Raw genomic sequence first — 18,906 nt, forward strand, 5'->3', positions numbered from 1 at the left:
GGTGTCGGCTGCAGCTGGCAGTGCGGCGGGCGCGAGCGCCTGAGCAGCGGCCGGCGGGGCCGGCTATTAATAACGCGCCCGCTGAGCCCGGGGTCGCGCAGCCATGGCCAGCCCGGAGCTCCGGCGCGGCGGGGACGGCGCCGCCCAGGCCGCGAGGTAGGACAGTCCAGGCTTGTGTCGCCTCCCCTTTGGGGAGGGGGTGTTGGACGTATTCCCTTCCCCCACCCGCAGCCCCTTCACCAGGCGGGGGGTAGTGGTCCAGCCGGGGTGGGGCACGGGGCAGAGCCACTCATCCAGGCGAGATGGGGAGCTCTGGCTCGGGGTCAACGGACCTTCCTTGATCAGTGGCTTTTTATAATCCCCCTCCCCCTCCCAAGGGCGCGTGAGAATTAACCCTTTCGGGCTATAATCTGCTCAAAATCAAGTTGCCCATCTATCCAAAGACAATACTCGTTTTCTGTCATTCCTCAACTCCAAAAGTCAACTGGGAATGTCAACTGGGGCAACCAGTTGTGAATTTGCTGGGTGAAGCCACTTGGTGCAAGGTTGGGCATTTGCCAATTTGAAGTTAAAAGTCTGGTCGGCAGCTTGTTCTCGCCTGTCTAATTGGGATGGGGGTGGGGAGGGTCTATTTGCCCTGGAGCAGCAGGAGGGTTCTGGCTGGGCAGGGACTAGAAGGGACAGCTGCTACTCTGCCACATTGTTTGCTTACCACTGGTTAGGGGAAGGGACCTGTGGCCAAGGGATTTGGGAATGAGTGGGGAGTATTTTTGCTCCACCTCAGGCTGTAGCCCTGGGATTTTCCAGTGTACCAAGAAGGTGGAGGTACAAATACATACTCTTGACATCCCTCCACAGTCACATTCCTCATGTGGATCACGTTCAATCGCCTGTACTGCTATGTACACATAGAGGTGTACACAGAGTCAAATAGATGTAATCTTGCCTGCACAGTGTCACACACACACTCCCAGCCAAATCCCTGAGTAACAGACAGTGTTAGGGAGCTGCTGGAGTCATCTGGGAACAGGGATAGAGTGGTAGAAGCAGACTGCCTGGGCTCAAGAAAGCCTGAGGTCAGGGGTCCTGGCCAAACTCATCCCTCTCCCCTTAGTCTCCCATAATGTGCTTCTTGCCCTGCTTGGTAGAGGCAGCTGTGTGAGCACAGCATCTGGTGCCCTGGGTGGAGTGACAGCATGGCCTAAGAGTCAGGAAGCCTGGGTTCTACTCCAGCTTTACCACTTGACCTTGGGTAAGTTTCCCTCTGAAGATCAGTCATTTCTTCTTGCCTTCCTTTTAAGGACCCCAACCCTGGGAAGGAGAATATAATTGTTTTTAGGAAATTCACTATCAGTGAGACAGACACATGAGCTTCTGTAATGCAAAGAACTGCGCGCAAGATGAGCTGCATTCAGTGTTGTGAGGACCTTAGGTGGATCTTGTTTGGGAAATAACTTCCCAGAGGAGATAAGAGTTTGAGCAAGTCTTGAAAGATGAAAAGAAATTTCAGTAAATAGAAAGCTTTTTTTTTTTTTTTCCTTTTTGGTGCTGGGAATCCAACCCAGAGCGTCAATGCATGCTAGGCAAGCACTCTAGCCACACCCTAGCCCTAAGATAGTAGTTTTTGACCACTATGTTCCAAGCTCTATTATATGTGCCATGCCACATTTACTTCTTCCAGACATCACACCTATGCTAGGCAGAGAGTGGTAAGTACTGTGGCCTTCTTTAGGCCTGTCTGCCACTTGTATGAGTTGTGGAACTTCCAGTGAGTTCCTCATTTTCTTTGTGCTTCAGCTTCTTCATCTATACAATGGGGATAATAGAGGAATATTCTATAAGAAAGTATCCACGGGGCTAAGGTTGTGGCTCAGAGGTACAGCGCTCTCCTAGTATGCGTGAGGCACTGGGTTCAATCCTCAGCACCACATAAAAATAAAATAATAAAGATATTATGTCCAGGGCTGGGATTGTGGCTCAGAGGTACAGCGCTCTCCTAGTATGCGTGAGGCACTGGGTTCAATCCTCAGTACCACATAAATGTAAAATAGAGATATTATGTCCACCTAAAAACTAAAAAAAAATGGATGTTTAAAAAAAGATATTATGTCCACCTACAACTAAAAAAAATGTTTTTTTGTTTGTTTGTTTGTTTTTAAAGAAAGTACTCATGTAAAATGCTTAGAATAGTACCTTGAATGTGGTTAAATCATTCCAAGATGGAGGCCTCAGCAGGCGCTTGATGGGAGGGCCATTGGCTGGGAAAGCAGGTCTCTGTTGAGTAGCAGAGTGGGCCTGGCTGACTGAGCAGGTGTGTCTTACTGGCACCAGGAGCTTGACCTTTCTGTGTAGTACAGGGCTGTTCTCTAGGCAGGTGGTGTTCGAGAAGCTGCATTTCTCAGCCATTGGATCCTTCAGTCATTGTGGGCTCAGAGTGGGAAGTGTGAAAAGTTAACACATGTTCTGGGTTGTCAGGCATGGGGTGGGTTGCAGGAGTAATGTGAGCTGAGGCTATAAAAGGTAAGTTGGAGCCACATGAAATTGTGAAGTGGAACAACACTGGGGTGTAGCAAGTGAACTGTGGCCCTGTAGAGAATACATTGGGTGAGGACAGGGAAGAAGCCATTAGAAGGTTGGTACAGCTGAGTGTGGTGGCACATGCCTGTAATCCCAGCAAGTAGGGCAGCTGAGGCAGGAGGATTGCAAAGTCACAGCCAGTCTATCAATTTAGCAAGACCCTGTCTAAAAATAAAAAGGGTTGGGGATGTAACTCAGTGGTGAAACACCCTGGGTTCAATCCCCAGTACCAGAGGTGGGGACAGGGGGAATATGATGGAGCTGCCCTATATTCTAAGGAAATCTTGGCTGCCTCAATAGGATTTTAGTGTCTATGGACTTCTGTTTTTTTTTTTTTTTTTTTTGTATAGGGGATCAAATCCAGGGATGCTCAACCACTAAACTGCATCCCCAATCCTTTTTAAAATATTTTATTTAGAGACAGGGGTCTTTCTTAGTTGTTTAGGGCCTAAGTTGCTGAGGCTAGCTTGGAACTCCCAATCCTCCTACCTCAGCCTCCCAAACCACTGGGATTATAGGTGAGTGCCACCGCATCCGGCCACACCTACTGATTTTAATACTCATCCTCAAGGGATAGTGACAATATGGAGCCTGGTCAGAGGAAGTGATTCAAATAAGGAGGACAGAGGAAACTTTGGCATGTATGCAGTAATTGAAAGGTAAATTAGTTATCTTTTTATTTTTTGGTGTTAGGGATTGAACCTATGGGGCTTTGTGCATGCCAAGTATATGCTTGACCACTGGGCTATCTCCCTAGCCTCTGAGTTAGTTATCTTTAAGTGTTCAAAGAACATACATGGAAAAGCATAATTGTCTGATTCTAAAGGGAGAATCAAGTCCAGCAAGCAAGTATTGCAAGAAAGAAGTTTCTACTTCAACATTAGAATTTTACTCTACTATGAAGCACATAGTAGAGGCTCAGGTGTAAGTTTCTTATCCTTGAAATTATGTAAACAGATGAGACAGTGACTTTGAGGGGGTGCTTTTAGGGAATCAAAACAATGGACTGTGTGTGCAGAGGCACCAGATCAATACAGGAAAAGGAGCCTTGATTTGAGAATCTGCTGGAGTCTATGTCTTTGGTTTCTGTGTTATTCTATCAGGAATATTGGTCTTTAGTTTTCTTTCCTTGATGCGACTTAGTCTGGTTTTAATACCTGGATTATACTGGCTTCATACTTGTTTTTAGGACTGTGCCCTCCTTTTTTATTTCCAAGTACTTTGAGGAAGACTGGTGTTAGTTCTTCTTTAAAAATCTGGTAGATCTCAGGGTTGGGGCTGTGGCTCAGTGGTAAAGCACTTGCCTAGCATGTGTGAGGCACTGGGTTTCATCCTTAGCACCACATAAATAAATAAAATAAATGTATTGTGGGGCTGGGATTGTGGCTCAGCAGTAGAGTGCTTGCCTAGCACCGGCAGAATCCGGGTTCGATCCTCAGCACCACATAAAAATAAAGGCATTGTGTTGAGTCCATCTACACCTAAGAAATATTTTTTAAAAAATAAATGTATTGTGTCCATCTGCAACTAAAACAATATATATTTTTTTAAAAATCTAGTAGATCTCAGCTGAGAATCCATCTTGTCCTGGGCTTCTCTTTGTTGGAAGACTTTGTTTTCAAATATTTTTTTTACTTGTATATGGATACACAGCTTTATTTGATTGATTTATTTTTATATGTGGTGCTGAGGATCAAATCCAGTGCCTCACACATGCTAGGCAGGTGCTGTACCAGCCCCAGCCCTGGAAGACTTTTTTTTTTTTTTAAGTTACAGGTGAACCCAATATCTTTATTTTATTTTTATGTGGCGCTGAGGATCAAACTCAGTGCCTCATGCATGTAGGTGAGTGCTCTACCTCTGAGCCACAACTTTTAATTGCTGCTCCAATCTCATTTGATATTGATCTGTTTAGGTTTTCTCTATTTTCCTGATTCAATCTGAGCAGCTCATATTTGTCTAAAGATTTGTCAATGTCTTATAGATTTTCCAATTTATTGGCGTATAAATTTTCAAAATGATTTCTAATGATCTTCTGGATTACAGAAGTGTCTGTGGTGATATCTCCCTTTTTCATCTCTAATTTGTTGATTTGGGTCTTCTCTCTTTTGGTTAGTTTGGCTAAGGATTTATCAATCTTAGTATCAATTATAGTAGAGGCTCAAGTGTGAGTTTCCTCTCCTTTAAATTATGTAAACAGAGATGAGATAGTGACTTTGAGGGGGTACTATGAGGGGATCAAAACAATGGACCCTGTGTGTGGAGGGGGTAGATCAATAGAGGGAAGGGACCAGATAAGGAAATTTATCGTTTCACAGAACTAACCCTTTGTTGCACTGATTCTTTGTATTATTTTTTTATTCTCAATTTCATTAATTTTGGCTCTGATCTCCATTATTTCCTGTCTTCTACTGTATATATATGAATGTACCACAGTGAATTTCATCTTTATGTATATCTATAAAGCAGCAATTAAAAGAACAAAAAATAAATACAAGGAAGACCAGTAAAGGAAGGGGAATAGGGAGAGGGAGGAGGGGAGGGAAAGAGGAAGCACTGGGGACTCAAATGGAGCAAATTATATTTCATGCATGTATGATAATGTCAAAATGAATCCCACTACTATGTATATTATAATGCACTAATAAAAACATTAAAAAATTGACCCGTGGCTGATGGTTCTGTCAAAAACCATCCTACCATAGTTGGAACCCTTTCACTTTATTAATTAATTTATTTGTGGTGCTGGGGATTAAATGCAGGGCCTTGTGCATGCGAGGCAAGCACTCTACCAACTGACTATATCCCCAGCCCTCACTTTATTTTTATTTATTTATTTTAAAAATATTTTTTAGTTGTAGATAGTCACAATACCTTTATTTTATTTATTTTTATGTGGTGCTGAGGATCAAACCTAGTGTCTCACATGTTCTAGGCAAGCACTCTACCATTGAGCTATAACTACAGCTCCCCTTTCACTTTAAATAATTTATTTTGCAGAGAAACAAGAGCAGAGTCCAGTTCTCCTCTTCAAGAAGAGAATCCTGAAACCTGGAATGAGTCCAAGACTGTGAACCCAGAAGTTACACTATCTTCGGAGGGAACTGTGAACCTAGAAGACATTCTTTACCTTGATGACACAGGAGACTTTGAAGAGACACCGCTCTACGTAGAAGAGACAGAGAAGCCAGAGGAGACACTTTATATTGAGGAGCCCAGGCAGCCAGAGGAGGCACTGTATGTGGAAGAGCTTGCAAGTCCAGAAGAGTATGTGGAAGAGACTGTGAAGCCAGATGAGATACAGTTTGTGGAGCAGACTGCAGAGCCAGCAAAGAGTCCCAGCCCAGGGCTGATTGTTTGTGATGGAGAGATGGTGGCAAAAGAAGAGAAATGTTGCCCTGAGGAGAGCCTCAGAGCAGGGTTAAGCCCCAGCACAGAGGACAACCTAAGCATGGCAGACCTGGAACTGCTAGAGGGCCGTTTCCAGCAGTGTGTGCAAGCAGTGGCCCAGCTGGAAGAGGAGCGGGATCAGCTCATCCATGAACTTGTGCTGCTCCGTGAACCAGCTCTGCAGGAGGTACAGCAAGTCCATCAGGACATCCAGGCTGCCTACAAGCTGCATGCCCAGGCAGAGCTGGAGAGGGATGGGCTCAGGGAGGAGATCAGGCTGGTCAAACAGAAGTTGTTCAAGGTGACCAAGGAATGTGTGGCCTACCAGTACCAGCTGGAGTGCCGCCAGCAGGATGTGGCTCAGTTTGCTGATTTCCGGGAAGTGCTAACTACTAGGGCAGCCCAGCTCTCGGAGGAACTGGCCCAACTCCGGGATGCCTATCAGAAGCAGAAGGAGCAGTTAAAGCAACAACTAGAAGCACCCCCAAACCAAAGGGATGGGCACTTTATCCAAGAAAGCCGCCGGCTGTCTGCCCAGTTTGAAAATCTCATGGCAGAGAACCGCCAGGGCCTGGAGGAGGAGTATGAACCTCAGCTGCTGCGGCTCCTGGAGAGGAAAGAAGCAGGGACCAAAGCTCTGCAGAAAACCCAGGCTGAGATCCAGGAGATGAAGGAGGCTCTGAGACCCCTGCAAGCAGAGGCCCGGCAGCTCCACCTGCAAAACAGGAACCTGGAGGACCAGATCACACTTGTGAGGCAAAAACGAGATGAAGAAGTGCAGCAGTACAAGGTAGGCCCACTGGTTGTGAAAGAGAGGTCTTCTACCAAGAAGGAGAGGGTGGTCAGAATCTAATGTCTTTGGGCTTGGAGGATACTATCCTGTGTCGGAAGAACAATGCATTCTCTGGGGCCATTCACTCATGTCTTGACTCCATTCTTCATTCACCTCCTTCAGTCGGGCCTGTGTTAGGAGCTGAAATTACTTGCACTCTTTTAGTTCACACAGCATTTTCACACCAACTGTCTCATTTGATCTTTACATTAATACTACAAGCATTCTCATCTTTTAGAAGAGGAGACTGATGCTGTATTTGAACCAACCCAACCCAACCCCAAGTATTTCAGTGCTCCTTCCTAGGTATCGGTCTCTAATTCTAACTGAATAGTGAGTGAGTCACACTTGGGTATGTGGAGAGCTGGAGGGAAGGAGGCCAGATGGAATGAATTCATCCCTCTTCTCCACCCTTAAGTCCCATCCATCCAACTCTACCTTAAAGCTGTTCAGTCTTTAGACTGGGATGAAATCTATAAATCTCTATTCCTTTTTTTCCTTTTTTGTGCATGTCACCGTCTCCCTCGTATTCAAGTTATTTCTGATTAAGTGTGAGCCAGTTCTAATCCCTTTTTAGAACAGTGGAATATAAATACTAAGTGAATAAACAATTACGTCTGCCTTTCCCATAGACTGTGGGCTTTGGGAAGGTAGCCATAGTGTTTAACTTACCTCTACATTGTCTGCTACTCGGGGCTCAGGACACATCAGGTAAGTGTTGAGTTAGGTGTTGCTGAGCACTATGAGACTTTGTTGTGGGACTTTGTATTTATTTTGAAGAGGCAAGGTCTTGCTGAATTTCTCAGGCTGGCTTCTAATTTGGCATTCACCTGCCTCATCTTCCCAAATAGCTGGGATTATAGGGATCTGCAACTGTGCCCAGCTGTGTGGGGCTTTTGCAATTTTTCTTTTGGTACTGGGGATTGAACCCATGCAGGGATGCTTTACTCCTGAACTACATTCCCAGTTCTCCCCTCCCCTGCTTTTTTTCCCCCAAAGACATAAACAAGAAACTTTATTTAAAAAAAAATTGTACTGGGAGGGCTGGGGATGTGGCTCAAGCGGTAGCGCGCTCGCCTGGCATGCGTGCGGCCCGGGTTCGATCCTCAGCACCACATACCAACAAAGATGTTGTGTCTGCCGATAACTAAAAAATAAATATTAAAAAATTCTCTCTCTCTCACTCTCTCTCTTTTTTTTTTTAATATTTATTTATTTTTTCTTAGTTCTCGGCGGACACAACATCTTTGTTTGTATGTGGTGCTGAGGATCGAACCCGGGCCGCACGCATGCCAGGCGAGCGCGCTACCGCTTGAGCCACATCCCCAGCCCTCACTCTCTCTTTAAAAAAAAAAAAATTGTACTGGGAATTGAATCCAGGGGTAGGAATGCTTTATCACTGAGTTATAGTTGGTCAGTTGTAGTTGTTTTGTTCAGTCTATAGACTGGGATGAAATCTATAAATCTCTATTCCTTGTTTTCCTTTTCTGTGCGTGTCACCATCTCCCTTGTATTCAAGTTATTTCTGATTAAATATGAGCCATTCTAATCCAGTTCTAATTTGAGACAGGGTCTCACTAAGTTGCTTAGGGCCTTACTAAATTGCTGAGGCTGGCCTCAAACTTGTTATCGTCCTGCCTCCTCCTCCTGAGTTGCTACAATTATAGGCATGCATCACCACATTACAACTTAGAGGTTTATTTAGGAAAGCAGAGGGTACTTCTAGGGTAAATATGGGCTGTGAGGTGGTTTTGGGTAAAGCAAGGAATATACATTCAAGGGAGAATGTGGGCCAACTCCAGAGGGAGAAACAGCCCCAAGTCATTTTTGTTAATTTTGAGATAGGGTCTTGCTAAATTGCTGCAGATAGCATTGAACTTGTGATTCCTCTGTTACAACCTCCCAAGTCACTGTTAGGATTATAGACATGTGACACTGTGGCTGGCTGTATGGGGTCTTTCAGAGCAGTATTTTTTTTTTCATATTTAACAACATTTTATTATATAGTTTACAGAAAATTACATCAAATTTTATTTCACCAGTAATCTCAATTTTCCAGTCAGAGCAGTATTTTTGTCTCTTGAAATATGCACTTCTTTGAATAAACTTTATGCCAGGTATGGAGGCATATACCTACAAACCCAGTGATTCTGGAGGCTGAGGCAGGAGAACCACATGTTTCAGGCCAGCCTGAGCCATTTAGGGAGACCCTGTCTCAAAATAAAGTTATTATTATTTTTTTTAAGGTACTGGGGATTGAACTCAAGACTGCTGTACCACTGAGCCACATACCCAGCCCCTATTTTGTATTTTATTTAGAGACAGGGTCTCACTGTGTTGCTTTGTGCCTCACTTTTGCTGAGGCTAGTTTTGAACTTGTGACCCTCCTGCCTCAGCCTCCCAAGTTGCTGGGATTACAGGTGTGTGCCATTGCAACTGGCTCAAAATAAATGAAAAGAACTATGATACATTTCAGTGGCAGAACACTTTGCCTATGTGTGAGGTCCTGGGTTCAACCCCCAGACTGCCAAACCAAAGCCAAACACTTTATGCCTTCCTGGAGATTTTGGTGTATCCTTAAGGGAACATGTCCTCTATTAAAAATGGCTGCACTCACTTGATTAAATATTTTGTCCAGGTTTCTGTTTCTGTATTATGAAAACAATGGGGTTTGGTCATGCATGGGTATATTCCTTTCTTTGTGGGGGGTGGGGTACTAGGGTTTGAACCGGAGTGATTTACCATTGAGCTACATCCCCAGCCCTTCTTATTTTTGAGACAGAGTTTACTAAGTTGCTGAGGCTCACCTCAAACTTGCAATCCTCCTGCCTCAGTCTCCCCCAGTCGCTGGGATTATAGGTGTGTGTCACTGTACCCAGATGGATGTTTTAAAATTATTCATCAAACACTCACTCACTCACCCAATATCCACATTGATTTTTTTTTTTTAAGGAAGGGGGGTGGGAAGAGGGTGAGGAGAGAGAGAAAGAGGGGGAGAGAGGGGAAGAGGGAGGGAGGAGGACAGAGGGGGAGAGAGAGAAGTTGATTTTTTTTATTGGTTCACAATGCTAGTGAAAGGGCAATTATTTATTCAGTACTTTATTAAGTACTGTCCTTAACAACTAAAACTCAAGTAGATATTATGTTAATAATTGTAACTCAGGATAAAAAGTAATGGATATAAGAGATGTGCAAGTAAGAGGGCTATGGGATATTTTTAGCTACAGGGTTAAATCAGAGAACTCATCATGGAAAAAGGTGGAATTTGAGCTATGAATTGTAGGAAGAATTTAGACCTGTGTTGTCCAGTGGAAATATAATGTAAATCACATATATATTTTAAATTTCCAGTAACTATATTAAAAAAGAAAAATAGGTGAAAGAAGTTTAAAAATTGTGTGTGTGTGTGTGTACAAATACTTACACACACTTTTTGGAGGTAAAAGGCAGGGGGCTACTGGGGGGTTGAACTTAGGGACACTTTATCACTGAGCCACATCCCCAGACCTTTTTTTTAGGTATTTTATTAGAGACAGTGTCTCACTGAGTGGCTTAGTGCCTTGCTTTTGCTGAGGCTGGCTTTGAACTTGGCGATCCTCCTGCCTCAGCCTCCTGAGCTGCTGGGATTACAGGGGTGCGCTACCCAGTCCTTTTTTGAGACATAGTCTCTCGAGGTTGTCCAGGCTTGCCTTGATCTTGTGATCTTCCTAACTCAGTCTTTTGAGTTGCTGGGATTACAGGCATAAATCACTGAGCCTGGAAGTTTTAACATTTTATCTAACCCTAAATATCCAAAATATAGTATCTTGGCTGCAGGTAAAAGGTGAAAAGCCGTTGTTAAGGTGAATTGTGAAGGTACCTTGAAGTTTATTTAAAAAAATTTTATGGTACTGGGGATTGAACCCAGGGGTGCTCTACCACCAAATTATATCCCCAGTTCTCTCTCTCTCTTTTTTTTTTTTTAAGTTGTAAATGGATCATTTATTTATTTATATGCAGTGCTGAGGATTGAACCCAGGGTCTCACATATGCCAGGCAAGTGCTCTACCGCTGAGTCACAACTCCAGCTCCCCGTCCTCTTTTTTTGATACAGGCCTCAAACTTGCCATCCTCCTGCCTCAGCCTCCCAAACTGCTGGTACAGGACTCTGAAACCCAAACTAATCATCTGGATTTTATTCAGTAGCCAGTTGCATAATTAAAGACTTTTATTTATTTTTTAATTAAAGGCTTTTAATTAGGAGTAACATATATCATTCTCTACTATTAGAAAGTACTGGTGGCAGTGTGAAAATGGGCCAGACCAAGGGCAAAGGAGGCTACTTAAGAAGTTATTGTAGGGCTGGGGATCTAGCTTAGTTGGTAGAGTGCTTGCCTTGCATGCAGAAGGCCCTGGGTTCAATCCTCAGCAACACACACACACACACACACACACACACACACACAATAATAATAAAGTCTTAAAAAAAAAAAAAGCTAGCTGTAATCCCAGTGGTGAGGCACTAAGTAACTCAGTGAAACCCTGTCTCTAAATAAAATACAAGGGCTGGGGATGTGGCTCAAGCGGTAGCGTGCTCGCCTGGCATGCGTGCGGCCCGGGTTCAATCCTCAGCACCACATACAAACAAAGATGTTGTGCCCGCCGAAGACTAAAAAATAAATATTAAAAAAATTCTCTCTCTCTCTCTCTCACTCTCTCTTTAAAAAAAAATAAAAACAAATAAATAAAATACAAAGTAGGGGTGAGGATGGGGCTCAGTGGTCGAGTATTTCCCTGAGTTCAATTCCCAGTACCAAAAAAAAGGAAGCTATTCTAGGTGAGATTATAACCAATGGTGCAATGGTGGTGGGACTAAAAGGGGGTTTCCAGAACAACTATAGCTAGGCACCTGTAATCCCACCAATCCCAGTGACTTGGTGGCTGAAGCAGGAAGATCACAAGTTTTAGGCTAAACTGGGCAATTTAGTGAGACCCTGTCACAAAATAAAAAGGACTGGGGGTGTGGCTCAGTGTAGAGCACCCTTGAATTCAATCCTCAGTACCAATAAATAACAATTGCCAAATAAACTTGGTGATTTGATGAGACGTCAAAGAGGAGGCTAAAATTTCAAGCAAGGATAACTAAGATGGTGATGCCATAAAATGGGAATTTTCTTCTTTAGTTTTTTGACATAGCACCAGTTATTTTCCCCAGTGATTTCCAACACTTTACTGGGTTTGTTTCATATCTCATGATCTGTTCAGCTTTCTAAGGAGAGTTAAATGACACACACCCTTGATGTGAGTTTCTGCTATCACTTATACCATAAGTTAAACAGGAATCAGGGTTTGAAGGACCTAATTCTTCTTTTTGAAATGGCTTTCTAAAATGTATTTGTCAAAGTTTTTCCTATTTTCATCTGATTACTTTTCAAGGGTGCCCCTTTAATTCTTAGACTGTGCTCTTAGAATTTGCAGTTCATGAGGGATACCAGATAAAAGTAATACATTTCATAAAACCTAAGCATTAATTTCAAGATGTTAAAATGTGAAAGTCTTGGAAGCACTTTCCTGAAATCCCAAAGTTTTGGAAGGCTGAGGCAGGAGGATGGCAAAATCAAGTCCAACCTGAGAAACTTAATAAGGTCATCTCAAAATGAAAAAAAAAAAAAAAAAGAGCAGGGAATGTTGCTCAGTGGTAAAAGTGCCTTTGAGTTCCATCATCAGTACCAGAAGAAAAAAAAAAGTGAAAATCTTAGTGAAATCAATGAAATGATGCACTTCAATGTGACAAACAGTGTTAACTGTTGTAGGAATAAAGCGCTTTATCAATGACAACAGGTATGCTTACTCCTGCCTGTGGAAAAAAGGAGAAATTTTACAGAGGATTAGTAATAGCCAATCATTCACTTATACCTCTATTAGGGAGATGTGAAGTATTTGGAAAATTATAAAATGGAGGGGACACTGAAGTCCTTTGTCCAGGGTTATTCAGCTTGTGAGTGAGGCAGTGAGGATGTAACCCTGAGCAATTTGGCCCAAGTCCACACTCAATGAATTCTTCAGAGCTGTGCCTTGAAGAAGTCATTGAGAAGGTAGGGAACGGTATTCTAGACAGAGGGAACAGTTTATACAAAAGCAAAGAGATGCAAAAGGACACTTCATTTTGGGAAGTGAGCTCAGTGTGGCTGAATCACAAAGAAATCAAGTAGTAGGCATGAAGCTGGGGAGGCAGACTGGGACCAGAGTGTAAAAAGATTTTCTCTGAAGGCAGACCCTTTCAAAAAACAAATTTTACTAGGTAAGCACTCTTATCATTGAGCTACTCCCCCAGCACTTTATTTTATACACAATAGGTGAAAGAGTAGCAAGGGCACTTGTTTGGCCCCTGCCTGGCCTTCCACCAACAGTTTTTCTGTAGAAAGAGCCTGCCATCTCTGAATGACAAAAATGGAGTTGCAGGAGTATGAACTCTTAAGTTAACAGCAAATCCTGGCTCAATAACTAACTGGGAAACTTAGATGCTTAAGCTGTGTGGTTCAGCTCCCTCACATATAAAATGGGATTAATCTATCAAATCACAAGGTTGCAAGGAGTGAGCTAATAAGTTAGTATCTACAAAGCTCTTGCACAGCTATATGCACTCCTGAGGCAGCACTTTGGATGGTAAGTTGAGAGTGTGGAAAGACCACTTAGATCTTATGAGAGAATATGGAGGTTTTTGAGGTCAAACTGGTAGGATTTGGTGACAGCTTGCAGTAGGTGGGATGAGAGATTTGCTGAGGATGATATCAAAGTTTTTAGTTTAATCACTGCTTTAATGTGGAATATATTTACCATCGGCATATTTCATACCAATAAACGTAGGGCACTAGATGTGGTAAGACATAAGAACCTACAATCAGATTTGGGAGTTACACATGGGTTACCAAAAAAAGAAAAAAAAAAAAGAAAAGAAAGGCAATGTAATAAGGGGGCAGATGCTAAAAGCCATGGCCACATTTTCTTTCACCCTCTCACAACCAACTTGTGTTTTAGCCATCCCTAAATCACCTGCAGTTCCAGTGAGACACCACATTTCCCACAATTTCATGCCTGGTACCTTTTTTTTTTTTTTTTTTTTTTTGGTGGTAGTGGTACAAGGGATTGAACACTGGGCTATATCCCCTGGCTTTTCTTTTTCAATTTTGAGTCAGGGTCTTGCCAACTTGTGAGGCTGACATCAAACTTGCAATCCTCCTGCCTTAGCCTATTCATTACCTAATTCTTTTTGGATCCTTATTTACTTTTTATATGCAGTGCTGAGATCAAACCCAGTGCTTCACACATGCCAGCCCCTATTACCCAATTCTTACTCTTCTTTAAGCCCTTGTCTGATTCGTCCTGTTTTCCCTAATATTTTTTTTTTGTAGTTGTAGATGGACAGCATGCCTTTAATTTGCTTTTATGTGGTGTTGAAGATCAAACCCAGTGCCTCACATGTACAAGGCAAGCACTCTGCCATTGAGCTACGGCCTCAAACCCTCCCCAATAATTGTTTTTTAAATATTTATTTTTTTAATTATTTTTTTAAAAGAGAGAGTGAGAGGAGAGAGAGAAAATTTTTTAATATTTATTTTTTAGTTCTCGGCGGACACAACATCTTTGTTGGTATGTGGTGCTCAGGATGGAACCCGGGCCGTGCGCATGCCAGGCGAGCGCACTACCGCTTGAGCCACATCCCCAGCCCCTATTTTTTTTGTTTTAGGTGGACACAATATCTTTATTTATTTTTATGTGGTGCTGAGGATTGAACCCAGTACCTCGCACATGCCAGGCCAGCGCGCTACTACTTGAGCCACAACCCCAGCCCCACAATACCTTCATTTTATTTATTAATTATTAATGGACCTTTGTTTTATTTGTTTATATGTGGTGCTAAGAATCGAACCCAGTGACTCACACATGGTAGGCAAGTGCTCTGCCAATGAGTCACAATCCCAACCCAATACCTTTATTTTTATGTGGGGCTGAGGATCGAACCCGGGCCCTGCCCGTGATAGGCAAGAGCTCTACCGCTGAGCCACAATCTCAGTCCCCTAATAATTCTTATTGTGCAACAGATGCCCTTTTTTAAAAAACATATTTTTTTAAATTTTAGGTGGACACAATATTTTTATGTGGTGCCGAGAATCGAACCCAGTGCCTCATGCATGCTAGGCAAGTGTGTTACCACTTGAGCCACATCCCCAGCCCTGCCCTTCTTGTTTTCGAAGCACCTATTACATGTTACCATTGTTCTATCCATGCCCCTCTCCTGAGATAGTTTCTACGTAGGTACTTTATTAGGAATACTGCCAAAAGAAAGTACACCTTTGTCAGATTTGGTTTGGGGGCTACTATAGACTAATCCTCAGATAATGGGTAAAGTGTAGGCAGGGGAAGGCAGAGAATGAGTCGAGCTGTCTTGGTGATAAGTAGGAAGGAGCAAAGGCATTACCAACTTAACTGACATGCAAACTATAGTGTCATTTTTTCTAATGGCCACATTAAAAATGTAAGAAACATGTGAAGCCAAATATGGTGGCTCACACATTCAATCTCAGCAACATGGGAGGTTGAGGCAAAATAATAAGTTCGGGGCAAGACTCAGCAACTCATATGAAAAGATCCTGTCTCAAACTAAAAAATAAAAAAGGCGGTAGGGTATAACCAGGTGAGGGGATGCATACCTGTAATCCCAGTGGCGCAGGAGAAACTTGGATTCAAAGCCAGCCTGAGCAACTTAGCGAGGTCCTAAGCAACTCAGCAAGACCCTGTCTCTAAAATATAAAAAAAGGGCTGAGGATGTGGCTCAGTGGTAAAGCACTCCTGGAACCAAAAAAAGGGGGGGGGGCTAGAATGCAACTCAGTAACAAAACGCCCTTGGGGTTCAATCCCCAGTATCCCCCCTACCCCGAAAAAAGATGAAATTAATCCAACATAAAAATATACTTACTTCAACATAAATATTTTACTATTATTCCTAGAAATATGTTTTATTTACATCCACAGCACAGCTCAATTCAGACTAGCTATATTTCAAATACTCAACCACATATTAGTGGCTTCCTATTGGACAGCTCAAGATGAGAGAAAAATATTCTCATGGAAGAATGGATCCAGGAGATTACAGGTGTGCCCCACCACACCCAGCTATGTTGGAGGCTGGGGCAACAGGATTACAAAATCTAAGCCCAGCTTTGGTAATTTATACCCCCCCCCCAAAAAAAAAAAAAAGTAATGTAGGTTCAAACCAAAGGGTCTGAATGCCCCTAAATAAAATGGAAAGCTTTAGGATTTTGAGATAAAACAATTTTTATTTAATTTTGGACAGGGTTCTCTCACTAATTTGCTGAGGCTGGCCTTGAACTTGCATTCTACCTCAGCCCCCCTTTGCTGGGATTACAGGTATGCACCACCATGCCCAGCTAGCAGCATACTACATAGGATTAAAACTGAAGACAGTCCTCACTGCCACTATATGGATTCATTTCAGTGAGGCTGTTCCAGTCTGTTAGAGCTAATTTCTGATGGTACAGACTGCTTTCACAACCACATATTTCTGTCTCACCAATAGATTTGCTAGGTAATGAGGCGTGGTAAATCAGGGCAGCAGTGTAAAGATGGCTCCCTTCAGATGACACTTGGTTGGTAAGGTTGCATCTTTTTAGAGTTGTGCCCAGGCATGGTGGGGTGCTAAAAGAAATAGCCTTTGATAGTGCTGACAAAAGCTGAGATTCAGCAAAATAATCAAATGAAAATTCATGTACCGTAGGTGCAGTATTCAAGGCTATCTCAGAAGAGTTTATTTAGATCCCTCTAATAATAGCATGTGCCCCAACTGGATTCCTATTTAGTATTCTTCAGTCTGCCCCTTTACAATATACCTTTCCATGTCAACACCCTTTCCCTCCCCCAGGGCTTTAAGGTTCCAAGCCAGTTACCAGCTAAGCCAAAGACTTATTTGCCTGACATCTGCCTTACTGCCTTTCCAGGCATTAATCTGAGGCAGGGACAATTTACAGAAATGCACCTCAGACTGTTCTTGGCAGAAAAGGAAGTGGACACTTATCTTGAGGGCTGAAGGGACTCCTCCTAGGCATAGTATCACATTTTCCAACTTAGAACTTTTTTTCCATTACTCTGGATCAAACCCAGGGGTGCTTAACCTGAGTTAAAGTAGGACCAGCTCCTACTTTTTCTTAATTAAGAAAAAACAACAACAAAAAAGATCCTTTAAGACAGGATCTTGCTAAGTTCTCAGGCTGGCCTTAAACTTGGGATCTTCTGAGTATCTATATTACAGGCATGTGCCACCACAGCTGGCCCAGCTTAGAACTTTTGAACAAGGCTGGAGATGTAGCTAAGAGCTATAGCACTTACCTAGCATGTGCAAGGCCCTGGGTTTGATCCCCAGAACTACCCTTTTTATTTTAAGACAGGGTCCAAGTTGCTTAGAACCTTGCTAAATTGCTGAGGCCGACTCTTGAACTTGCTCCTTCTACCTCTGGGTTTTACAGGTATGTGCTGCCATGCAAGGCCCCAGCATTACATTAAAAAAAAAAAAAAAATCTACACACACATTACTTTTTCCTCATACAAATGTTGAATTTGGTTTCAGTATTGAAATAATCTTTAAAACCTGAAGTCTGGTAAACAATTTATGAAGGAAGTACAGATAAATCCTTAATGTCCTTTAAGCCTTTACAAAGATAAAAATAAACTTTAATAGGTTCCTAAAAGGAAAAAATTTTAAGAATGTCAGCCAGTTGCTGGGGCCTTGAATTCTTAATCCTTCTGCCTCACCTCCTGAGGGGCTGGGGATTACAGTCAAGCCACCATTTTCAAAAGCAGTTCACTATGTTAAAATACAACCTGTTTGATCTTAAGTTGCCTAACTTTTACTATCAAGACGATACAAGTCTCAACACTGCTGTGAAGATTAAACAATGTACAAGAAAAGAAAGTGATTTATAAACTATGATGAGTAACATCAAATTTTTGTTGGCTCATTAGAAATATTCTTGGCCTTTCCATGCAGGAACAGCTGGAGGAAATGGAAGAACGACAGAGGCAGTTAAGAAGTGGAGTGCAACTCCAGCAACAGAAGAACAAAGAGATGGAGCAGCTAAGGATCAGTCTTGCTGAAGAGCTCTCAACTTATAAGTCAGTTTTTGCTGCCACTCAAATCTCATCTAACATTAGTTGAGGGGAGGGGGAAGGCTCAGGAAAAATCTCACTTCACAGTAGAAAACAAAAAATGATTTGGGAAATGATTTTCAAATTGTGCTCATCCAGGAACAGATGGAAAATGGCTCTCTCTTTTTAAAGGGCTATGCTTCCCAAGAGCCTGGAACAGGCTGATGCTCCCACTTCTCAGGCAGGTGGAATCGAGACACAGTCTCAAGGTGATCTTTGTGGGTAATAGTGTGGTATTGTTTCTGCTTTTCTAACAATACTAATTATTGTCTTTTTACCCCCACCCCTAATACGACCTAATTACCATTAGGAAATCTGTAAACAGATAAAACACCTAGGCTCTGAGCATTCTCAGTTCTTTACCCTACCCCACCCACACCTCCTGTTCAGTTTCCTCAGTATAAATCAGAAGGCAGCTGTGCTATCAAATTCAGATCATGACAAAGGTGGCCAACAAGAGGGCTAAATTAAGTAAGTCATAAAGCTGTATTTCACAGACTTAACTTAGGGCCTAGCAAAACTTAAAGTATTTTTCTTAATAATGAATTATTCCAGACCCCTGGTATAACATGTCCTTAAAGTCTAAATTCCCTTAAAAAGTCTGTCAGTTGTGTACTGTTATCAATGCCCATTTCTTCCATTTATTTCCTACTTAAACTTACATCTTGGATACAAAATCACAAGTAACTATTGGAGCCAATGCTCTTCTTTACTTTCTAGGACTTTCTTTTACTGTGTCTTATCTAGATATAATTTATTATGCTTATTGTTGGATTAACTACAAATTGGGGGCAATGATCTGTCAAATACCTCTGTATGAACAGGAAAAGAAAGACAATGCTCATTTCTAAAGAAATGAAAGTGGCCAGGTACAGTGGCATGTGCCTGTAATCCCAGCGGCTCAGGAG

General features: G+C 42.5%; 1 protein-coding gene across 2 annotated transcripts in view; it reads left to right on the forward strand.

Moving 5' to 3' along the window:
• SYNC (syncoilin, intermediate filament protein) overlaps window positions 1-18,906 on the forward strand; it is a 20,904-nt gene continuing 1,998 nt past the window's right edge. Inside the window, exons 1-4 of one of the 2 annotated variants that reach the window (XM_081305104.1) lie at window positions 1-156; window positions 5,578-6,757; window positions 17,841-17,965; window positions 18,131-18,239. In XM_081305104.1, coding sequence (XP_081161230.1) covers window positions 104-156; window positions 5,578-6,757; window positions 17,841-17,965; window positions 18,131-18,224 — 1,452 coding nt within the window. In that variant the 5' untranslated portion in view covers window positions 1-103 and the 3' untranslated portion in view covers window positions 18,225-18,239. Of the gene's footprint in view, window positions 157-5,577; window positions 6,758-17,840; window positions 17,966-18,130; window positions 18,240-18,906 lie in introns of those variants that run through there. The other variant, XM_081305105.1, reaches the window with a different exon arrangement.

This window comes from Spermophilus citellus (genome assembly GCF_964194105.1).
Source record: "Spermophilus citellus genome assembly, chromosome: 9".
In the NCBI taxonomy this organism is placed as follows: Eukaryota; Metazoa; Chordata; class Mammalia; order Rodentia; family Sciuridae; genus Spermophilus; species Spermophilus citellus.